This window comes from Balaenoptera borealis (genome assembly GCF_965194805.1).
Source record: "Balaenoptera borealis genome assembly, chromosome: 13".
Lineage (NCBI taxonomy): Eukaryota > Metazoa > Chordata > Mammalia > Artiodactyla > Balaenopteridae > Balaenoptera > Balaenoptera borealis.
The window spans coordinates 97207749-97230305 of record NC_138870.1 but is presented as its reverse complement, the minus strand read 5'-3'; the positions used below and the strand labels follow the sequence as shown (position 1 = coordinate 97230305).

The 22557-nt window shown below is 58.0% G+C and overlaps 1 protein-coding gene across 1 annotated transcript in view; it reads right to left on the bottom strand.

The window, feature by feature from the left end:
• Positions 1–21247, bottom strand: part of CACNA1I (calcium voltage-gated channel subunit alpha1 I) — a 118718-nt gene extending 97471 nt beyond the window's left edge. The window contains exons 1-2 of the mRNA XM_082352714.1: positions 21170–21247; positions 10695–10939 (exon numbers count right to left, since the gene is read on the bottom strand). Coding sequence (XP_082208840.1) covers positions 10695–10918 — 224 coding nt within the window. The 5' untranslated portion in view covers positions 10919–10939; positions 21170–21247. The remainder of the gene's footprint in view (positions 1–10694; positions 10940–21169) is intronic.
• Between the last annotated feature and the right edge of the window lie 1310 nt (positions 21248–22557).

Here is a 22557-nt window from a genome sequence, read left to right as displayed (position 1 = left end):
CCCAAATAAAGAAGACATGGTCCCTGCCCTCCAGAAACCATGAGCAAACACTCCGTGGAGACACAGACGGAGAAGGTGAGGGCTGGACAGAGGGTGATGACAATCTCCCTCAGCCTCCTGGGGGCCTGTCCCCACCACACATCTCCCCTGCCTGCCCCTGATCACCCACGTACACACGTTCACGTGTGCATTCCCATGGAGCCCCACAGCCCCTCCCGCAAGTACACGCGCTAACTCGCGTGCACACCATCCTCCACACCCCCCAGGCAGCAGCACTGGCCACGGCCGACCCACTCTCTCCCTGGGGAAGCTCATGAGCCCTTTCTCAGAATAATGTTTTTAAGTGCAAAATTGTTCTTAAAAGAATGCTTAGTATTAGAAAGGAAGGAAGCCAGCTCTGTTAAAATAGTTGTCAAAATATTTTTTAGAAAAACAAATTTGTGATGGGGGTGTGTTTCGTTATCAACACAACGAATAACCAGAGCTGGGGCGGGTCTGATACCGTCTGCCTGGGAAGCAGGGATGAATGTCAATGACATTCCGAGAGCTCTACAACGACCATGTGGCACGGAAATATTAAATATCGGTGACCGCTACTGGTGACAGTCGCAGGCACTGCCAGTAACCCCACCGTGCTTGGTTGCCTCCATTCATAATAGATAGAAATGCTCCATTTCAGTCAGAAGTCAGGGAAAACAAACATGCAACTTGTCCCCATCCAAGTTCACGAACCTTAGTTTAAGACCCTTGTTCTGGAAACTTTCTCCTCCTGGGCACTGGGGACACCACAAGCCCCTGGGCAGATGCCCTTCCTGCCTCGGGGACTCCACCCCTTGAGTGCTGGCCCTTCTCAGGCTCCCCAGTCCCCAATCTCCCTTCTCCATCCCCTGACCCCACACCCTCTCCCAGAGCCTTGACAACCGTCCCTGGGCTGACCAGGTCCTGTCTGGTCCAGCCACAGGCTCACTCCCTGCTGAACTGGCCTCCTGGACACTGCTCTGGGACGTCTCTGGGAACCTCAAATTCATCAGATCCAAGACGGGATAGGTCCTCCTCTCCCCAGACCACCAAATTCTCCCCTGAACTTCCCACCCCCATGAACAAGGACCCCAACCACCACCAATCCTGCAAGTCGTCCAGACTAGAACCCTTCAGAGCCCACCCGCTCCTCGGCACCCCACTGCCCCAGGCAGGCTGCACTGTCTCACCCCTAAGCCCGTGAACAGCCTCCCCCTCCAGCCCTGCCTCCTCTGCCACATCCTCCACGCAGCAGCCTGAGGGCTCCTCCAAAACCAAAAGCCTTCCGTGGCTCCGCTACCTTCCAGAGAATTTCCAAATTCCTTGGCTCGCCATTCCTTCGTGTGAGGGCTCTGGGCCGGCCTCGTCTCTGTCCATATAACCTCCACCTCCAACCTTGTTTACTAGGATGCACCTCATTGAAGGCTTTGCTGCACACTTACTACGGGCAGGGCTGAGGGTCAAAGCTAAATCGGAGACAGGCATTAATGGAACATGGCACCTGTCCTCAAGGAGCTCACAGTCTAGCAGAAGGTGAGGAGAATAAGTCAGGTACAAAAGGTCTTGTAAGTAAATAGTACAAGGAGAGAGTGATGGTGCCCAACACAGGGTTGAGCTGGGGATTCAGCATCTGCCAAACAAGTGAATGGATGAGTGGGTGAATGGATTGACAGATGGGTAGGTAGGAGGGAGGGGGTGGGGCCTTTGGGTAGTTGGATGAATGGATGATTGAATGGGTAGATAGTTGGGAAGATGGGTGAATGAATGCACGGTTGTAAGGGTTGGGTGGATAGGTGGGTGGGTAGGCAGATAAATGGATGCAGAGATGAAAAGATGGATGCATGGATGGGTGGATGGATGGATGAGCAGGTGGGTAGATGGATGGATGAGTGGGTGGGTAGATGGATGGGTGGGTGGGTAGATGGATGGATGGATGAGTGGGTTGGTGGATGGATGGATGAGTGGATGGGTAGATGGATGGGTGGGTGGGTAGCTGGATGGATGGATGAGTGGGTTGGTGGATGGATGGATGAGTGGATGGGTAGATGGATGGGTGGGTGGGTAGATGGATGGATGGATGAGTGGGTTGGTGGGTGGATGGATGGATGGATGAAGTAAAGAAAGGCGGGTGGGGAGGTGGGTGGGTGGGTGCATGGGTGAATGGGGGACAGATGGATGGGTGGGCATATGGGAGGGTGATTGGGAATGTGACTTTCTAGTAAATGGCAGCTCCAGGACTCAAACCCAAGTCTACGGGACCACAGGAAACCCTTCCGGTTGGGACTCAGCACCGTCCCCGACTCCTCTTTGAGTGATTCCCACCCTCCGTCCCAGCCCTCCTCCTCACAAGACCCTCAACTCCGTTCTTTCTCAGAGCTTCAAGAGATCTCAGGGACCACCTAGGCCAGCGCTTCTGAGCCTCAGCATTATTGACATTTGGGGCTGGATAATTCTTTGCTGTGGGAGGCTGTCCTGTGCGTTGTAGGATGTTTGACCTTTATCCACTGGAAATCAGTAGCACACCCTCCCCAAGCTGTGACAGCCAAAAGCATCTCCAGACATTGCCAAATGTGGCCCGAGGGAAAAATCACTCCCGACTGAAAAATCACAGTTGATACAGCTCAACCTTCCCTCACCAACAATTTTAGGGATGAGAAAAGTGAGACGCAGACAGGAGGAGTGACCGGCCTGAGGTCACGGGGCTTGCACGTGGGCTCGGCCTCTCTCCCCAGCCCAGCGCCTCCACATTCATACAGCACCTCACCACCAGCGGAGCCTTCTCCTCCTGCTTTCTCATCTAGATGAGCCAGATGGAGACCGGCGCCCAGAGAGGTCCAGTTGTTTGCTCAGTATCACACAGCAGTAAGCACCCGTGTCAGGATTTGAACTTGGGGAGAGACGAGGGAGACGGGGGAGCAGAGCACAGCTCCACAGGGCAGCTGGGGGCGGAAATGCGGAAGGCAGCCCTATAGGAGAGCTGGAGGGAGATGAGCAGGAAGACACTCTGGCTGATTAAAAAGACATATCGATTTCTCTCCAAGGGAAACAAACAGGGCCATTTGTCTCCCCACAGGACCATGACGCGGTCTGAGGGAGGCGACAGGTCAAAGTTGGCTTCTGACACGAAGCTGCAGCCCAGGCAGGACGGACGAGTAAAAATCCAATCACGTTTTAAATGCCCCAGGAGGGGGCTGACTCTTCATCAGCCAGCCCTCTTTCTAATCCTCCTGCTGTGCACGGGTCAGAAGACTTCCCCTGGTCTGGGCTCTTGGGCTTCACAGGGCCAGCACACAGGCCGCCCCCCAACCCGCCTCCGCCACCGCCAGCCTGGGTGGCCCGCATGAGCTGGCCTCGACTAGCAAACGGGCGATCTCGAGGGGGGCGCTGAGCTGCACCCAGCGCACGGGAGGCCCTTAGGGGACGCAGCGCCCGCTCCAGCACAGCCTTCCAGAAGCTGGACCCCGAACGTCCTTGCACGCTCAGCCTCCACTCCTGTCTTCTCCCCACCCACACCCCAGGCTATAATCAGCAGCCCTGGTGACCCCAGCTTGGCTTGGAGCCTTTGACCAGGCTGTTTCCTCAACTGGGACGCCATGCGCCTCCGCCCACTTCCCATCAAAGTCTCTCCTGCCCTGCTCTTCCTCCACCGACGGCTCCTGCTGCATCCCGGGTCAGGACGGGCTGACCGCTGCAGCCTCCTGGTGCCCTCAGCCCCTCAGGGTCCCTCTGCCCGGTCTTTACCCCATTTTTCTTCACTGGAGTATGATTCGGGTGCGGCTCTGCCTCCCCCATCAGGCTGGGGACTCCTAGGGGTCACTGCGGGGTTCCAGGCCTGGTACACCGTGGTCCCACCCAACATGGCTGAACAGCCCTGGGGGCACCTCCGCTCAAGTCTGGAACAGTGTCCAACACTACTGACGCTGGGCTTCGATAAACACTTGTTGAATCAATCAGTCAATCAATCAATCAATCAATCAATCAATCTTCATTATAGGTGCCTCCTGCTTGGTCTGCAGACCTTACTCTCTCTCCCTCAAGCATCCTCCATTCTGCTCCAGGAGGGACCATTCTAATAAATGAAATTACTCATGTCCTATCCCTGCTGGACCCCCTTCAATGGCTCCCCAGTGCCCACGAGATGGAGAGCAAGCTCTAACCTGACACTTCATACCCTGCTATCCAGCCCCTGCCTCACACTGTTACAGCCACACTAAACTCCTCACTGTTCTCTACACTATTCCCTCTGCCTAAAATACCATCCCTCAACTGTTCTCCTGGAAAACTCCTACTCATGCAGCAAGACCCAGGCAAAATGTCCCCCCTCCAGGTAGGCTTCACCAATGCTCCCAGGCTGGGTCAGGGGCAGCTTCTGCACCTGTAGCTCTCTTTTTCTTTTTTTTTTTTTTTTTTGGCTGCGTTGGGTCTTTCTTGCTGCTCACGGGCTTTCTCTAGTTGCGGCGAGCGGGCGCTACTCTTCGTTGCCGTGCATGAGGTTCTCATTGCAGTGGCTTCTCTTGTTGCGGAGCACGGGCTCCAGGCTCGCAGGCTTCAGTAGTTGTGGCACGCAGGCTCAGTAGTTGTGGCTCACGGGCTTAGTTGCTCCGCGGCATGTGGAATCTTCCCGGACCAGGGCTCGAACCCATGTCCCGTGCACTGGCAGGCGGATTCTTAACCACTGCGCCACCAGGGAAGCCCCCTGTAGCTCTCTTTATATATAAATCTCCAGGTGACAGTACCTGAGATTGCCCTGTGAGTCAGGCTCTCCCTGGCCCAGCCAGGCTCCTCTACCTGGCCGTCCAGTCTACCCTGCTGACCAATGAGCATGCAGCATCCACTCTGACCACCATGAACATCTCCAGGGCACAACTTGATGCTGACTTTTAGTTCTGAGAAAAACAACCTTCTCTACACCAGATGGAGGGAAACGGACAATTTCCCAGACATGTGTTGCTTCTTCCAGCAACACTTGCCGTCCGTCTGGGCATTCCGCTTGGGCCAGGGCTGAAGGAGGAGGGGACACCTTCTCCGAAAGAACCCCTTCCCTGGCTGCGAGCAGGCCCTGGCCTGAGAGTCCTGGGCTCCGGTCTGCCCTGGCTTTGCCAACTACTCAACATGTGACCTCGGGCAGTTCACGCTCCCTTCCTTGGCCTCAGTCTCCCCAGCTGTAGAATGGGGAGTTAGCACACTCCCAGCCCTGCCACTGCATGGGAGGAGCTGAGAGTATCTGAGAGGTCATGGCGAGTGGGAAAGTACTTTGTAAACCGGAAAGTGATGAGCAAGCCCATCCGTGCCAGGCCTGCGCGTTGGAGGCACAGAGTAAAGTGAGAGCCACAGGTCCAGCCCTCTGGGGCCTCACGCCTGGAGGAGGAGACAAGGCCAGCAACAAACAATTCCCTGAGGCAGGAGGAAACTAAGATAGGGAAGGACTGATAAAAGGCTGAGAGAGCCTAGAGAGGAAAAAGCTGAGATCCAGGAAAACTTCCTGTAGGTGGCAGCCAGGAAGCTGGGGCTGGTGGGGCTGGCAGGATTTGGCACCATGGAGATGGGGGAGAGGGCATTGTGGGGGCAGACCCAGCAGAAGCAAAGTCAGGGAAGCAGGGGTGTCGGGGAACACCAGCAGCTTGTTTGGGCTTCAGAGCAGAGTGCGTGAAGGGAAATAGCAGAAAGGCAGCTGGAGGCCAACGAGGTGGATCATGGAAGGCCCTGAATCCAGGCTAAGTGAAACTATTCTGGGGGTGACAGAGAGCCACTGAAGGTGTTTGAGTGAGGAATGAATAAGCAAACAAATGGAAGAAGGCAGGCAGGGAGGGAGGAAACAGTACCTAACAAATGACAAAACGCTTCCATACTGGGAGCCCCAGGACACCCTGAGGGTGAAGGCGAGTGGGGAGGAGAGAGGGGGTCCAGGGGAGAGGCACTGATCCGAGGTTGCTAAGCTTTAGGCTCCTGGTCGGGTGTTCTTTCCACTGTGCAGGGAAGAAGAGGAGGGTGACACCAGCTGTCAGTGGGGCAGGAGGGGTGAGATCCTGGGAGCCACCTGCTTAGACAGGAAGAGGTGGAGGAACGCAAGGCCAGATTTCCCAAGGGCCCAGACACCGGGAAAGGGCTCAGGACAGGAGGGGTGGGGGTGAGATTAAGGAGGACTTCCTGATAGTCAAGAGCCCTCAGAGGCCCTAAAGGTCCTTATCAGGAGGCCCAAGGCCCCGTCTGGTGCAGCAGGACTGAGAGGTAGCCGCCAGAGGCAGGGGGATGGACTAAATGACCAGAGCAGGGGAGCAGGGTGATGGGAGAGGGGTCTTCCTACTGGTGATGGCCCCGTTTCTCTCCCCATGGTTAGGGCTTTTCAGGTTTTTCCCCCTCTCACTCCCCAGCCATCATGCCCTCTCCCCACCTCGACCCTGCAGGAGCCAGCACATTCCCACCCTTGCCAGCACCGCTCTCCCTGGCAGCCCAGCCCACAACCTTCTCAGACCATCGTCAAAGACGTGGGGCCCAGCTCCCCGCCAGCCTTCAGGACCCTTGTCCTGAGCCAGGGCACCCGAGCCACCCTAAGCCTGAAAGCTCCATCATCAGCTCCAGCGTGCACACAGCTGCCACTCTGCACTTAACAGTTTGCCCGGTCAATGCTTGCCCTGGAATTCTCACTGAACCCCCTGACATTCCCAGCTGGGGTGGGGGTTGTCGCAGAGGCTCCCATTTCACAGACGAGCAAACAGAGGCTCAGCAAAGACAAAGGCCTCTCGGCCAAGAAGCCAGGAGCAGGTCATCATTCACACTCAACCAAGCCACAGTCCCGGCGGTCACCTCTAAGTCCTCTCCTTCCAACACCAACCCCAAAGCAGCCACACCTCCACTCGGACCCCCCCTCTCCAGGCCCCACCAGCACCCTGGGCCACCATCATCCCTTGTCACCATCCCACAGGTCCCCTCTAATGATGGTCTCCTGGTTGACGTCTCTCCAAGGGAGCCAGAGTGACCCTCTCCTGCCCAAAATGGCCATAGCTGTCCTCTGTACGTGCCTGGTACACGGCACACACTCAGTAAAGGCTTGTTGACCGAGCTCATGAATGCGTGAGTGAAGGATGGATGAACAAGATCCCTTTCACCCCCAGAACCAACACACTGAACCCTCACAATGAACAGCACAAGGCTTGGCACCGCAAGGCTGTGATGAGACCCTGGGCCCTGCCCTCTTCCTGCCCAGTGACGACCCAGGTCAGAGGGTCTGCAAGGCGGGGGTCTCAGCCAGGTGGACTTCAAAGCAAGAGCACCCACAGACCCCATCCTAGCGGCAGAGGGTCCCCCGGCAGGGGACCAGAAGCAAACAGAAGTGGGACAGAGCGGCAGATGAGAACCAGGACCACAGCCATGAAAGCACAGAGCGATTGAGCCCACAAACAAGGAACGCGGAGCCCCGTCCCCACAGACACCACTGAGATGTTTCCTGACAAAGGCGGCAGGGAAATGGGCACCCCAGGCAGCCTCTCCTGACTTCACTGCCCAAGTATCCCCAACCTGCAGACAGGGAGACTGAGGGCAAGAGAGGGGAAGTGACTTATCCAAGGTCACTGGCAGCTGGTGGCTCCCCGCTCCCGGGCCAGGCTGGCGCCCTCCCCCGGCCCAGCAGAGAGGAAGCCCTCACAGCCCACCGGCTTCCACCGTGCATGGCTGGTTCGCGCCACGGCAGAAGCGCTGGCTCAGCGCTGGCTGGCGCGGGGGACACAGCAGCCAGGAGCATGCCGGAAGGCAGGGGGCTGCGAACTCCTCCAGGGGGCAGCCCCTGGCAGGGCACAGTGAGGTGGCTGCCGAAGGTAGACACTGGAACCCAGGAAGACCCTTGCCCGGCCACCCGGGACTGCAAAGCAAACGTCCCTGCTCCGGTGGAGTGGGGAGAACCCCGTCTCCAGGCTCCGCAGGGGGCAGCCGTGTCCTGGATAAAAGCTGAGCCTGGGGATTCAGAGAAAGTGAGGATTTCACGCCAGCTTTACCACATCCTGGCTGCACAACCTGGATAAAAGTTACTCAGCCTCTCTGAGCCTCTGACAGCACCTACCTCTTGGGGTGGTTATAAGGGTTAAAAGGTGATACTTCAGGCAAAGCGTTCAGCACAGGAAGCGCCAGCTCTTGTTATTATCGTTCCTGAGCCCTCCTCTGTGCTGGACACACGGCTGGGTGCTTTGCAGGAATCATCTCTCATCATCTTTAATCGTCCAATTACAGAGATGAGAAAACTAAAGCTCAGGGAAGGGAAACTAGAGTGAGTACAGCCCACCACTGGCCCTTCTCCCACATGCAGCCAGTTACACGCCTAGGAAAGGCTCTCAAAGTCTAATCTAGGGCGGAAAATAGGTTTCCAACTGATTAGTCATGCTGCCACGGGTGCCCTGCTGGAGGATGCTGTTATCGATTAGCAATGTCTGCACGGATAAGACATGGGTACTAGCAGCGAAACTGGCACAAATGTACCTAAATCACAGAGATAGAATCTGATTTTCCCTGGAAACAATGTCCTCTGAAGGCATTATGTTCTATCTAAAGACTTTATGCCCAATGTCTTATTGAATCTACCACGAGCAGTGTTTACTCAGCTGTATGTGAGGGCTCTGTTCACCTTTTGGGCACAGGTAATAAGAGTGATAACCACATGTGTGGCAGTTTTTCGAGTTTACAAAGATCCATTTTCGCATTATGTACTGCTTTTGTCTTCAGTGCAATCCTGTGAAATGGGTAAATACCACCCCCGTTTGACAGGTGGAGAAACTGGGGATCAGTGAGGCTAAGAAACTGGCTTATGGTCACACAGCAAACAACAGGCAGAACCAGCCCATGGGTCTGTCTCACTCTGGTTCCCAATGCTTTCCGCACGCCACCTACCCATGAGTCAAACAGCACCACGGACCCCTTGACATTTCAGACCCAGGGTCCTCCCTGCTGAAACCCTGCTGACGGTGCATGTTCAAGGCCCAGGCCAGGCAGGCAGGGAGTGGTGCTGACATTTGGATGTGCGGACCTTTCCCACCCCGGCTCACCAGCTCGTAGAGGGTCCCAGCAGCCTTCTGGCTCTCCAGTGAGTCAGGCGGTGACTCAGGGCCTACCTCTGGGCTGGGTGAGGAGCTGAGTCAGGGAGCACCAAGCTTCAAAGGGCAGCTGGCTCTGAGCCAGGGCCCCTCAGCTCCAGGGACACTGGCGCTCAGGACAGTCTGTCTGGGGCAGACCTCCCACACTGCCCTGCCCCCTCCCAGGCCTGCTGGTCCTGATAGCCATTCCCGCTGGCCTGACCCTGACGCCTACATGTCCACCCACGTTCCTTTGGGTTCTTGATGGGGAGCAGAATCCTGCAACGTCTGGAAATGCGAAGGGTCATTTTTGGTTGTCACAATGATTGAGGGCCACTACCTGCCAATATGTAGGGACCAGGAACACCAAATGTCCTGTACTGTGCAAGACAGCTCAGACCACAAAACACTGTCACATCCAAAATGCCAACCGTGCCCGCATTGAGGAGTACTGCGTTAAGCACTGCCCCCTCCCTGAGCTCCCTCCCAAGGACGAGGGGCGGGAGGGAGGTTTCTGGCCAAGGAAGAATCCTGGAACCCTCAGCACCTGATCAATGACATCCCCCTTCCCCCCCCCCACCCCAAGACCCGCAAGCCCAGCCTGAGTGCCCCATGGTTAAGCCTCCGCTCCATTCACTCCTGGAGACCCAGCGAGGACACTGCCAACACGCCCCCAGCGAACACTACAGGAGCACCCGTGGTGCGCCAGGCACTGTGCTGGGTGCTGGGGTCCCGCAATGAACAAGACAGGCTCGGTCTGTGTCCTGGTCACCTGACAGCACCCTGGAGGAGGCAAGTGTTAGATTCAGAATCACATACTGGCTAAAACGGAGGGGCTAATAAAACGGAGGGGCTAAGGGGGAATCACAGAGGGCTGCCCTGAGGAGGTGGCACTTAACTGCGATTTGAAGGATGCAACAAAGGACCTGGCCAGGTGAAGAGGAAAGGAAAGCATTTCAAGAAGAAGAGCAGGTGAGAAGGCCCTGAGGCCTGGAAGAGCTCGGGAAGCAGAGTGAGGTAAGCGAGGCAGGGCTTAGGGGGCTGGTTAGGACTTTGCTCTGCTCCTGCAGGGCAATGGGAAACAGTCAAGCGTCTTGAGCAGGGGTGACCCGAGCAGACGAGAGGCAGCAGGTGGGTACAGAAGAACTGTAGGAGGCAAGGTGGGTGGAGCCTCGCCCTGCGTGCTGGGGTCAACTGCCTCCGGTCCAGGCCCCTGGGCTTCCCGTCAGGCTGTCATGACCCCTGTAGTCACCACCCACCAAGTGGCTCAGTCACTGGGAGCTGGGCCACAGGCCAGGGTCTGGCTTAACTCTTCCTCCTCAGTCCCGGTGCAGACCTGAGGTTCACACCTGAGGGCTTCCTGAGCCAGCGAGACACTGCACTGACCCCCACGGTCATCCACAACTTCCAGAACATTCACATCAGCAGGACCCCAGGTCCTCATCCATCCGAGCTCCACGGCCCGAGCAAGGTGTCCCCTGACCCAGCACGTGAGTTGGCTCACCACCACCAGAGCCCTGAAGCCTCAGTCCAGGCCTCAGGCCTCCTGACCAGAGGGAACAGCCGGGCCCCGGGCAGGACCCAGACAAACCCAGGCCGCACAAAGGATATGGGTTACACACCATCTTGATGCACCAGTTCCGGGGGCTGGTGGTCTGTCGCAGGCAGAAGAAGGCAACGGGAGCCAGGTCTGGGTGAGGGACGTCTGGATTGACTCCGTCCAGGGGCTCCTCCGGGCCTGGAGGGGAGGGAGGGGGTCTCTGGGGCCCGGGCTGCTCCGTGAGTCCTGGCTCAGCTGCCCGGGCTGCGGCAGGGGAGGAGGGCCGTGGGGAGCTCTCGGCCATGTCGGCGCTAAGCAGGGAGCCCTGCGGAAGAAAAAGAGATGGCACTTGGCGGGGGACAAGCTTGGCACCCGTTCTGCGACCCGCCTCCCCCGACAGGGGGACACGGCTCAGACAGCCCAGCCTCAGGCCCCTCGGCCTCACTCTGGCTGTGAGGATTAGGAAAGAGCTGGTGGTCCTGGGGCAGGTCTGGTCAACCTTGCTGAGCCTCAGTTTGGGGAGATGAAAAGTGGGGAGAACAAAACCTTCTTAGAGTGTAGTTGTGATATTGTTGTGAGTTGTTGGTTGGTTGGTTGGTTTTTTTCAATGAGACTAGAGTTGTGTATTTATTGCATCACTGAAGTAAAGAAAATTTGCAGGAAAAAGGTGAAAGTGATTGTAAAGACAGACATTACTGCCAGGATGATGCGTGTTACAAAGCAGAGGTTGGGGTGCCGTGGGACCAGATGCTAGCGTACCTGGGCAAGCCAGGATGGAATCAGGGCAGACTTCCCCGAGGAAGTGACATCTGAGACGAGACTTACGGCTGAGCCCAGAGGCACCCCCACCCACTGCCCCGCAAAGCTGAGAACCCAGAACCCTCACACACCAACCTCTCTGCTTTACAGACGGAGAAGCTGAGGCTCAGAGAAGGGACACGATGGACACAGCCAGGTAAGAGCAGAGACAGAGCTCCGCCAGGGCTGGATTCCTGGGCACCCACCCACGGCAGCACTCAGAAGGGCCCCGTGCTTGGTTTAAAGCCCGGCTGTCACCAACTTGAAATCCTTAATACTTTTTGATCAAGGGGCCCACATTCTCATTTTGCGCTGGGCCCTGCAAATCACGTAGCTGGTCGTGACTTCAACACAGAGGTACGCTGACATCCTGGCCTCGTCTAATGCTCATTACAACCCCAGAAGCCTTATTAGGCCCATTTAGCAGATGGAGACACTGAGAAGGGAGGGGCATGCCAAGGCTACACACTGAACTAGGGCATGTCTAGAGGCCAGAAGCCCAGCACCAGCCCACCAAATTCAGTGATGACTGACTGTGGCCTTGCTTAGCCCCCTCCTCAGCCAGCCAACGGCAGGGCCCGCCCCTCCGCACCTCACCCAAGAGGTTACCAATCCCTGAATCCTCACCCACTGGGGTATCCTGGGCCCTGGCACCCTGGCAGTGCCAGGCTGGGCACTAGGAGTAAGAGATCCCTGGCACCCACCCGGCTGCCGCCCGCGGCCGCTTGGCAGTCAGCTGAGCCGCCCAGAGCTGATACATTTGGACATTTCTCTGGCTCCTGGGGGCAACAGGCGGGAGATGGCGCCTCCTGCCACTTCAGCCGGCTGGTCAGACAGGCAGAGTTTTCTCCTGAGCTCAGGGCTTTGCTCTTGGTTCTAGAAAAACAGCCACAGGCCTTACATAAGCTCCCAGGCACCTCGGTCCTCCACGTGTCAACCACTGGGCGGAAAAACATCCTTCCCAGGGTTGCTGCGGGTCTGCTCACCGCCGAGCCCGCCCAAGTCCACCGCTCCCCGCACTGGCCCTCGCTCCCGCCAGACTCAACCTCGTCAGGTCCCAGGGTGCCGGCTGCCCCACCTAGGTCTCTGCTCACACGGCTCCCTCTGCCGGAAGCACCCTCTCCCCATCTCCCATTCACCGTTCTCCCAGGCCCTGACGATTCATTCATCTGTCCAACAATTATTTCCTGAGCACCTACTATGTGCAGGCACTGTGAGGGCTCTGGGGTTAGGCTGGTGAAGAAGCCAGACTGGGTGCCAGCCCTCATTCAGCTTTCACTCCAGCAAGGGAAAGAGGCACACGGGTCAATTCATTTCTCTCTCTGGGTTTCCATAGCTCTTATCACCACCGAACATACCGTATAATTTATGTATTTATGTATTTATGATCCAGTGTCTGTCTCCCGACCTGAAAGGAGGCTGTAAGAGAGCAGGGACTGTGGTCTGTTTCGTTCACTGCTGTATCCCCCCAGAGCCTGAAACAGTGCCTGGAACATACTAGGTGCTCAATAAGTATTTGGTGAATAAATAAAAAGTGCTGGGAAGTAAATAAACAAGGAAGAAAGGTGGGAGTGGGGAGAACCCACCTCGCCCTCTCTAAAGAAAGACCTTTAAGATAAAAACAAGAATCAGAGGTCACCAGCCATGGGTGGGCTCGGGGAAGAGCCGTCCAGGTACCAGGAATGGCTGGGAGGCTGGAGCGCCCAGTGCATTTAAGGAACGGAAACGAGACCAGGGTGGCTGAACAAGGGGCAAGGAGGGGGGATGAAATTGAAGAGTTTGGCAGGGCCCACTGTGAGCCCACGGAAGGAGCTCGGGCTTTCGTCCGAGCGCAACAGGAAGCCACAGGAGGGTTTTTACACAGGGAGTGGTTTGCTCTGGTCTCTTTTTTTAGGCCATCCTTCTGTGGGCTGAAGGGAGACAGGGTGGAGGGGCAGGGGTGAAGCAAGGACGGCCAGAAGGAGACGGGAGAGATGGGCTGGGCTGGACTGGGATGCTGGTGGAGGTGAAAAGAAGGCGGTGGATTTGAGGTATATTTCACAGGCAGGAGAGCCTGGCCTCGCCTTGGCCCCAGTGCCACCCCACCCAGCTCTGCCGAAGTCCTGCCTGCAACCGCAGAGGTGGAAAGGGCTGCCGTGGCCTCTGGGACCACACAGAGCCGCCTCCTCTCCTCCCTCTCAGCTCCGTCCACGTTGTACTAACTTGCCCTTTGCCTCGCTCGGCCCTGTTTAAAGCTGTCACACTGTGCTGTCCTTTGCCCTCACACCTCTCCCCACATGCTGCGGGGCTCCTAGAGACCATGACTGCCAAAGCCACCAACCCACTCCCCAGGGCCCACCCAGCCTCCACCTCCCCAGGGCCCACCCAGCCTCCACCTCTGACCTGCTCCCCAGGGCCCACCCGGACCATCTCCCTCTGACCTGCTCCCCAGGGACCACCCAGACCATCTCCCTTTGACCTGCTCCCCAGGGCCCACCCAGCCTCCACCTCCCCAGGGCCCACCCAGCCTCCGCCTCTGACCTGCTCCCCAGGGACCACCCAGACCTTCTCCCTCTGACCTGCTCCCCCGCAGCTGCCCAGGCGACAGCCTTCTGGCCTGCTCCCCATTCCCAATTCCCTCTGCTCCATGCCTGTAGCCCAGCTCCTGTCCCCAGCTGCCCATGTGCCCACAGCGGAAGGCTCTTGGGCATTCGGCCGCTGGGGCCCCCTGGGCTCCAACCTGTCTGCAGATGGAGCCTCGGAGAGAGCAGAGGACTTGCCTTAGGTGGCAGCATTGGTGGATTCCAACTCAGGTCCATCTGGCCCCAGAGTCGGAGCTGCTTCCACAGCCAGAGGCTCCTCCCCCTAGATGCTCCCAGGGGGGCCCCGCAGGCAGTGGTGTCGTAACTCGACTGGCCTCCACGAGCAGGGGCAGGAGCAGGACCCCACTGTGTCTAGAACACCCTCCCCCCACTCCTGACGCCACTGGCCTCCTGGAGCCTCAGCCTTCCTCTCCGTTAAGCTCAGCCTTCCTCTCCTGCCTCCCTCTGCAGGCCCCTGTAAAGAGGCAACGTAACCTCAATGGAAAGGCTCTCTAGGACCCATGAAGGTGGCTGTCCAAGCGTGTATGGGGCCAGCTGTGCCATCCCCAGGGGCTGCCACCCCAGCGCTCTCTTTGCTCTCACCACCGTCACCACCACCAGAACTGCCATCACCGCCATCACCATCATCACCATCATCTCCACCGTCACCACCACCGCCACCATCATCACAGCAACACAGAGGCTCTGACTGAGTCTGACCCTGTACCAGGCAATGGGCAGAGGGCTTTCTATGCATTGTTTATGTCGATTCCCAACACAGTCCCATGACGTACAGACCATGATTATTCCTACTTCATGGAGAAGGAGACCGGGGACCAGGGAAGTCCGGCCCGAGTGCCCGAGACCATGCAACTAGTATAGGGCAGGGTCAAGGCCCCAGTCCAGGTCTGCAACCCCTGAGCCCAAGCGCTGAACCATCATAGGCACCACTTTGGGACAAGGAGAGGTGCCCTGGAACCAGCCCTTCCCCTCCCACCTAAGTCACCAGGCAGTGCAGATATAGATGCTGGTCCAGCCAAGACCCCCAGTGTGGGCAAAGACCCTCCAAGTCTTCCCAAGTCTATGGGGAAATCTGCCTCCCAGAGCCTTTAGAGTGTGGTATGGGGAAGCCTTGTGTCTGCAGAGCTCAGAGTCCTGGTGGAGAAGGACCTGAGGCCTGGCCTGGTGACCCCAGGCCGTGTGCGTGTGTGTGCATGTGTGTGTGTTCACAGGTGCACACAGGCAATAAGCAACTTGTTTATCCCTTTGTCAACAACCACACATCAGCTAATGTCACAGCTCGAAGAACAAGCTACAAATTCAGTCCGGAATTCTAGAATCCAGGAATCTCAGAATCCGAATATCTTAGAATCGCCCAGGACCTTAGAGGCCCAAGATATTAATGACGGTCACCTTACACTCTATAGTGTGTGTTTCAGAGCACAGGCACAGGAAGCCGAGACCTGTGTCAGAGTCCCAGCTCTGACACCAGCCCACCTTGGCACATGGCTCAGCCTGGCAGGGACCTTGGATACCCTGTCTATAAAATGAGGGTGTCGGCTGTCCCGTGGCAGGCTCGCTGGGAGGATGAACTGGGGTAACACATCAGCACCTGACCACGCCACCAGCCACTAGGCCAGCACACAATGAGCCCGTGATGGTCTCCCACGCTTGTGAGCGCCATCAGCCACGGAATTCCAGAACCCTGGAATGTAGGCATCCCAGAAACACAGCATCTGGTTTTAGACCCTGTGGGCTCCAGATCTTTACACAGGGAATCTCTGAAAAGACTGGGACCCCTGAAGTGGCCTAATCATCACCACACACATTCACCAGCACAAAGATCACACAGTCACACTCACACACACCCTCACACACACAAGCACACACAGAGACATACATACAATTACACACTCACACGACACCCAGTCACACAGACATCCATCTTACTATCACACTCACAGACAGACATGATCAAACTCACACACAGACACACACTCACAATGACACGCACTCACAATGACACACACTCACACACAGACACATACAACGTTTACTCACATAGACATGCACTCACACACCTCACACACTCATTATCACAGACACACAGACACACACCACAGCATCCACTCACACACCACACACACCAATGCAGAGCCTGCATCTAGAGGCCTGGAGAAAAGTCTCTATGAGGCTGCGGGAAACCTGCCTCCCAGAATCTTCCAGCCGGTGTCTCAGAGCCCCTGGAACCCTCTGTCTGTTCCCTCTTCCGCATGACAGCCCTGCAGATGCGTGACGACAGCCCGATCACCCCCAAGCCTCATCTGCCCCAGGCCTCCTGTCACCAGCTCCCTCATCCATTCCTTGGGTGGCAATTTCCAGATCATCTGTTCCTTGGGACCTCTCCCCAGTCATGCTCAAGTTTGCCTTCTTTCCTCTGCAAGGACTGGACCAGGTTTGCACCAAGTCACCCAGAGTAGAGCAGACAGGTCACCTGCCTGATTCTGCAGGGACAGAGATGGATCTCTCTTGATGCAGTCTGGGAGCCCCAGAGCCCAGCTGGCAACCCAGTCAGACTGAAGCAACTATGGGGCATGTGGTCCACTGGTCCCCTCTGATCTTCTTCCGAGGAGCTGCAGCCAAGTCAAGGCTCCTCTAGCCTAAAGAGGAATGGCTGAAATCTGTCCTCTAAGTGCAGAACCTGACACAAAACTTGCTCTGGTCTGGCCAGCTAAGCCTGCCCACATATTGCAGCCACCGTGGTTCTGTCACCAAAATCAACAACTCGCCCTCCCAGCTTTTCAGTGTTAAATGAGTTGGATCAGCAACCCCTCCCATGATGGCTAACAAGACTCATAGCCAATATTATTTGTTGAGCACTTACTATGTGCCAGGCACCTCATTACAATCCAGTGAAGTAAGCAGTTTTGCCCGCTCCAATTTATAGGTGAAGAAACTGAGGCACAGAGAGATTAAGGGATTTTCTCAAGGTCAAGAGCTACTTAGTCAAAGAGCTGGGATTTGGATCTGGGAGGTCCGAATCCAGGTTCCCTGTTAAAGGGTTGTCCAGGCCTGGCTGTATACAGAAGGCTGCAGCCCCCTCCCCCTCCCCCAGTACCTGTCCATCTGTCTGTCACTAGGCATCATCGTTTGTTTGCTGGCCCTCGGCCTCATGACAAGTACCAGCAAGTGAGGCTGTGTTTGAATCTTGATCAGTGTGTTTGAACATTTCCCAGCAGGTGACTCTGCTGATCATTTTTCACTCACTCTGCAGTAATTAGAGCTTTGGGTCTTACTTCAGCGAACAAATCAGGGTGAACATGGCCCCTGATGTAGGGAGAGTATTCTAGCAGGAAGAGCACTGGGTCAGGAGTCCCAGGGCCCAGGTTCAAGTCCCAGCTCCACCCTCTCTGCATCATAGAGTCTCAGCAAGCTTCATTTCCTCTTGTATAAAATGCAGAACAGGATTCTTTCTCTACCTCACAAAAGGGACAGCAAATGGGAAAAGAGATTCAGAAAGTACCTTAATGAAAGAAAAACGGCTTCCCTGTACCAGGCCCCATGCTAGGCACTGTAGAGACATTTCTAAGCCTCACAAAAATCCGTTAAGGTGCAAGTTATTATCCCAATTTTACGAGAAGCCGATGCTCCCCTGATGCTAAGTGCCTTGCCCCTCGGGGCCAGGCCTGTGACCATGGACTGGCTCATGCGTCTCCCGGCCAGGACAAGAGCTGAGTGATGCAGGGTGGAGGCCTAAGTCCCTGGACCAACGATGAGGGAAACACAGCCCTGACTGCTCATCAGGGCCGGTGGTCTTGGGTTAGGAGAGGGAAAACCCTGATGCTCTTCTCAAATAGCCTCATCAGCGAGATTGCCCAGGCCAGAGTGCAGGAAAGGGGGATTTGGTAGAGGGAGGGCCTCCAAGATGAAAGGAGAAAGTCTGCAAGGCAGGGCCAGGCCTGTGCTGACCTTGGTCCCAAAAGACTGTGGCTTCCACCCTGGAGAAACCACTACCCTCTCATCCTCTCCTGCACAAGGAGCCCCAGAAGCTCCCAGCACTTGCTCCAAGGGTATCCAAACACCTGTGCTTCCAAAGCACCCCTCCCCACATGCAACAACCACAGCCCTGGTTCTCCTTTCTGAGAGCACAAGAAGAAATCAGGCCCTATGGCCATGTGCCCACACGGCACCTGGCACAGGGGGTGCCCCAGGCCCCCTCCCAGGGGCACAGAAGCTCCAAGACTTTGTCTGTTCCCTTCTGTTCACTGCTATGTCCCCCAGTGACCAGAACAGAGCTTGGCACATAATAGGTGCTTAACAAATACAAAAGAGAAAAAGAGAGAAGGGAATCAGGAAATCAGGTTTGTTTTCTTCCCTCCTTAGACTGGCAGCCATGAGGGGGAGAGACTCAGCCCACATCTTTCTGGATATCAGGAGCCACAGACCCACGAACCTACGCCCACGGACCCATGAATCCACACATCCACAGGTTCACAGACACATATACCCACAGATCTATAGATCCACAGACCCATGGACCTAAAGACTCACAGACCTACACACTCACACATTCAGAGATCCACAGACCATGGATCATGGAGCATGGGCCCACAGACCATGCTCCCAGCTCCTTGGACTGTCTCTGAGCCCCCACCCCAGCCGTAGCACTCCTGGGGGCATAAGGATTGAAGGCACAAGGCAAGAGCACATCCTGGGAACGTGCGGGAAGAAAACATTCTGCAGCAAAGAACAAGAGGGAGAGGAGGGGTCGGACAGGAGCAAGGGGAAGGGAGGATAGAAGAGAAGAGGGGAGCCAGAAGAGGGGGAGAGAGGATGGGGGAGAGGGGAGGAGGGCGCTGCTCCCCCGGCAGCCCCCAGCCAGCCCAGCAGCCTCTCTTTCCAAACATGGTTTTTGAGCACCCTGAGCTGGGGGCTGGGCACCCAGAGAACAAGGCAGCCGAGGGGGAGACAGACGCGACTCAAGGAGCCCCACAAGAGCCTGTTATTACCTTGGACCATGTTCAGAAGCTGCTGGGGGTGGGACAGAGCTGTGCCCAGAAGCAGACTTTCCTGGGGAGCCCCACTCGGGGCACAGGGTGAGGGTGGCAGAGATGGTAGTGGAGGGGGACAAGGGCAGGAGCGTCGGAGGCGACCCCCCACGGGCTCAGGCTGTGGGTCTGGGTCCAGGACCACAGGGAGGCTGCAGCCAGGCCAGTCCTTGAAGCTGCTCCCAGCTTGGCTGCGGGCTCACGAGGGTCAGGCTGTCTGGAGCCAGCGACAGCGAGTGGGAGAGGAGGGGTTCTGGCAGTCACCTCCCCACCCAAGGTCAAGGGGAGTCAGGGCACAGGGATGTGGAACTGCTGCTTGGTGCCCCCTGGTGGGCCTAGAAGATGCCCTCTCAGAAGCACCTGGAACGGGGGTGGGGGGGAAGGGGGCAGAGAACCTTGGTCAGAGGAACCGGGAGGGACCTTCAGCCAGGCCGGTAGCCCCTCCCCCAGGCTGCCCTCCACGGTGCTCCAGAGGCAGGCCTGGGCAGCTCTGAGAAGCCAGGCACGGAGCTCAGAGGTCCTGGTGTGGTACCCAGGCCCCCGGGGGGTGTGTGTTGGGGAGGGTGGGAGCGAGTTTGGTGCCAGCCAGCTCGGCACCACCCCAGGATATGCTCTTCCCTTTTCCTCTTCCTCCCCACCGGACTGCAGCCCCAGAATCAGTCCCACTCAGTGCCACCTGCCCTGACACCTACTGGATCCTCTCCCTCTGGTCTCAGCACGGATGGTGGAGGTGGGAAGGGGACAGGGAGGTCTCTAGACTCCCCCGCCCAGTCCCCATCCCAGGCCGAGGTCCTGGAGCCTGAACAGAAAGTTTGTCCTCAAGCATGGACAAGAGTTTCCAAAGCCAGTCCTTGGGGCTGAGGGGAGACACTGATCCGAGAGGTGGCCTCACAGCATGGGCAGGGCCTGAGGATTGAGACGGTGGGGAAGCAGGCCCAAACTCCTCAGCGAGACCCTCTCCCGCGGGGCCTAGCCCACGGACCCACAGCTCCATCTGCACACCACTCTAGCCCTAGGCAGTGCCAGGATCTGCTGGGTAAATCCCCCAGGCGGCGAGAGACAGAAGGACAGACTGGGTCCCTGGTCAGGCCAACCTGAGCACCCCAGCCCCTAGGACGCTGCTCACATGGCGTGTCAGACCCCACCACACTGCACGGCAGACGCAAGCAAGCTTCCTCTCTCTCTCTCTCTCTTTCATACACACACACACACACGCAAATAGGGACACACGCACACATGCATACACCTGGGCCCAGAACATAGACTCCTAGGGCCTGAATACGGCTCGGGGTTCTCTCCAAATGCCAGTCTCATCCATGGCTCAGGAGCCCCCAGGACCCCAAAGGGAAAGAAAGACACAAGCAGAGCAGCTGACTGACGCCTCCGCCTGGGCCCATCCAAGAGCCCCCTCCCCCAGGCATCATGACCTCCCCCAGAGGCCCTCCCACTCCCTGCCAAGGCCTCTTGCCCCCCACATCCCACACACACACCACTCAGCAGACAATTAAAACCCGATCATCATGAACACTCATTATATAACCAGCCCCGACCTGCTGAGGATTCCTTTTACCCCCTAAAGTCCCAGCTCCCTCCTGGCTTCCTACAGCGAGGAATTGGGCACCCCCTGGGTGCTGACCAGAGAGGGGGCCGGCTCTCGCCCCCACCCGGGCCTCGAGGAAAGTTAAGGCTGCCTGGGATTTCCCCCATTGCATCCCCTGCTGCGGCTCTCCCTCCACCAGCACTCCCAGCTCAGTCCCGTGGACACTGGCACCAGCTATGGTCCCGCTGGCCGCAGAGCCGCAGCAGCTTAGGGGCAGCGGAATTGACAGCCCCCGGCCGGCAGCCTGACTTGTTGAATAAATTTCTGCAGCGCTGGCTCAGCCGGCTTCAGCATTGGCACCGAGAGAACTTTCGTGGCCTTGGAGAAGGGGCCGGTCAAAGTTTCCCGTCCTTCCTCCCAAGGCGCCTACCCCGAAGGCACGGGGTGGGGGGCCGGCCTGATGGGCACGCGCGGGTGGGGGACCGGTCCCCAGAAATAAATAAATAAACGCCTCAATAAAGAAAGAACCCGACGCGCCAAGAAACTGGCATGGAGCGGAGCCCTCCCTTGCTTCCCCTTCCCCCCATCCCCGCCCCCAACCCACCTACCTTGGCATGGACTTGGCCGGGCAGCGGGGGGTCGTCCACGTTAGAGCCGCAGGGGCGACGCGGCCCCCCGAAGCCAGAAATCGAGGGGGACCCGCAGCCCCGCCAGCTGCCCCCCGCCAATTCAGGATCAGCTGAGCCCCCGGGGCGCGAGGGGCGGCGGGCAGTGGGCTGCGGGCCCCGGGGCCCGGGCCATGGCTGGAGGAGGCGGCGGGCTGGCGGGAGTGTCGAGCGGCTCAGGCGAGCGGCGAGAAGCCGGCAGCGCGAACGAGCCGCGGACCGAGCCGGAGTTGGAGCGCGCGGCAGGCGGCGGGCGGGCGGGAGCGCGGCGCTCCGGGGCCGGGGCTGGGGCCGGGGGCGGGGGCGCTGCGGGGACCGAGCGGCGGGCAAGTGCCCGGAGGGGAGCCGCGCGGGCGGCGGCCCAGGGCGGGGGCGCGGGGTCGGGGCCGCGTCCCTCGCCCGGCTCGGCTGGGCTCGCGCCTCCGGCCCCGGGCTCGAGGCGCGGGGTCTGCGCGCGGCGGGGGCTGCGGAGGAGCCCGAGCGCCCGGCGGTGCGGGGACGTGCGGCAGCGGCGAGACCGAGCCGCGTCGCGTGCGAGGCAAAGCCGTCCTTATACTGACACCAAATGTCTTCGGGGAAAGCTGCAGGCGCGGGACGCTGGAGGGGGGAGGCGTGGAGGCGACAGACAGACTGACGGCGACGGCTGGTGAGGCCCCACTTCTCCCAAGCGGACAGGTAGCCCCCAGCCTTGAGGACACCTCCTTAAAATTCAGGGTCGTGCCTGGGGGAGGGTCCTAGCCCCTCAACATGGGGGCTGCGTCATGCATAAAAAGGGAGGGACCCTATTACCGACCATTCCCAAGTCCCAGGTACCTGGTTTGCCCACATTACAGTCCGGATTCTCACCGAGATGCGCTGAGAAGGGTGGGGAGAGGGTCCTTCGCTGCCCCAGTGAGGGCCTGCCCATCTAAGACCACCAGCTTTTACAAGGTGGAGCCTGGCTAGAACTCAACTCCAGAGGTCACTCCACAGCCCAGGCAGCCTCCCCTCTTCTCATCCACATCCAGCTTCTTCCCACCCTTCAAGGCTTGGCTGAAAAGCCACCTCCTCCAGGAAGGCTTCCAAGAGGGCTCCCAAGTGGAACAGATGCCTCTCTCCAGCTGCAAATGCCCCAGCCTTGCCAATTCCCCTGGACAGCCCAGGCCACAGGACCCTGAGGGGTCAGGAACCTCAGCTCAGCTCTCCCACCCCCACTTCATCTTCTTGGGGGTTGGTGGGTGGGGGCATCCTGCTGAGCTGGGGGCTGTGGTGGGGGGATACTGAAGCCTGCCCTGCTTGGTCTGGCAGATGGACAGAATGTTGGGGGAAGGTGCCTTCAGGCTTGATCCCAG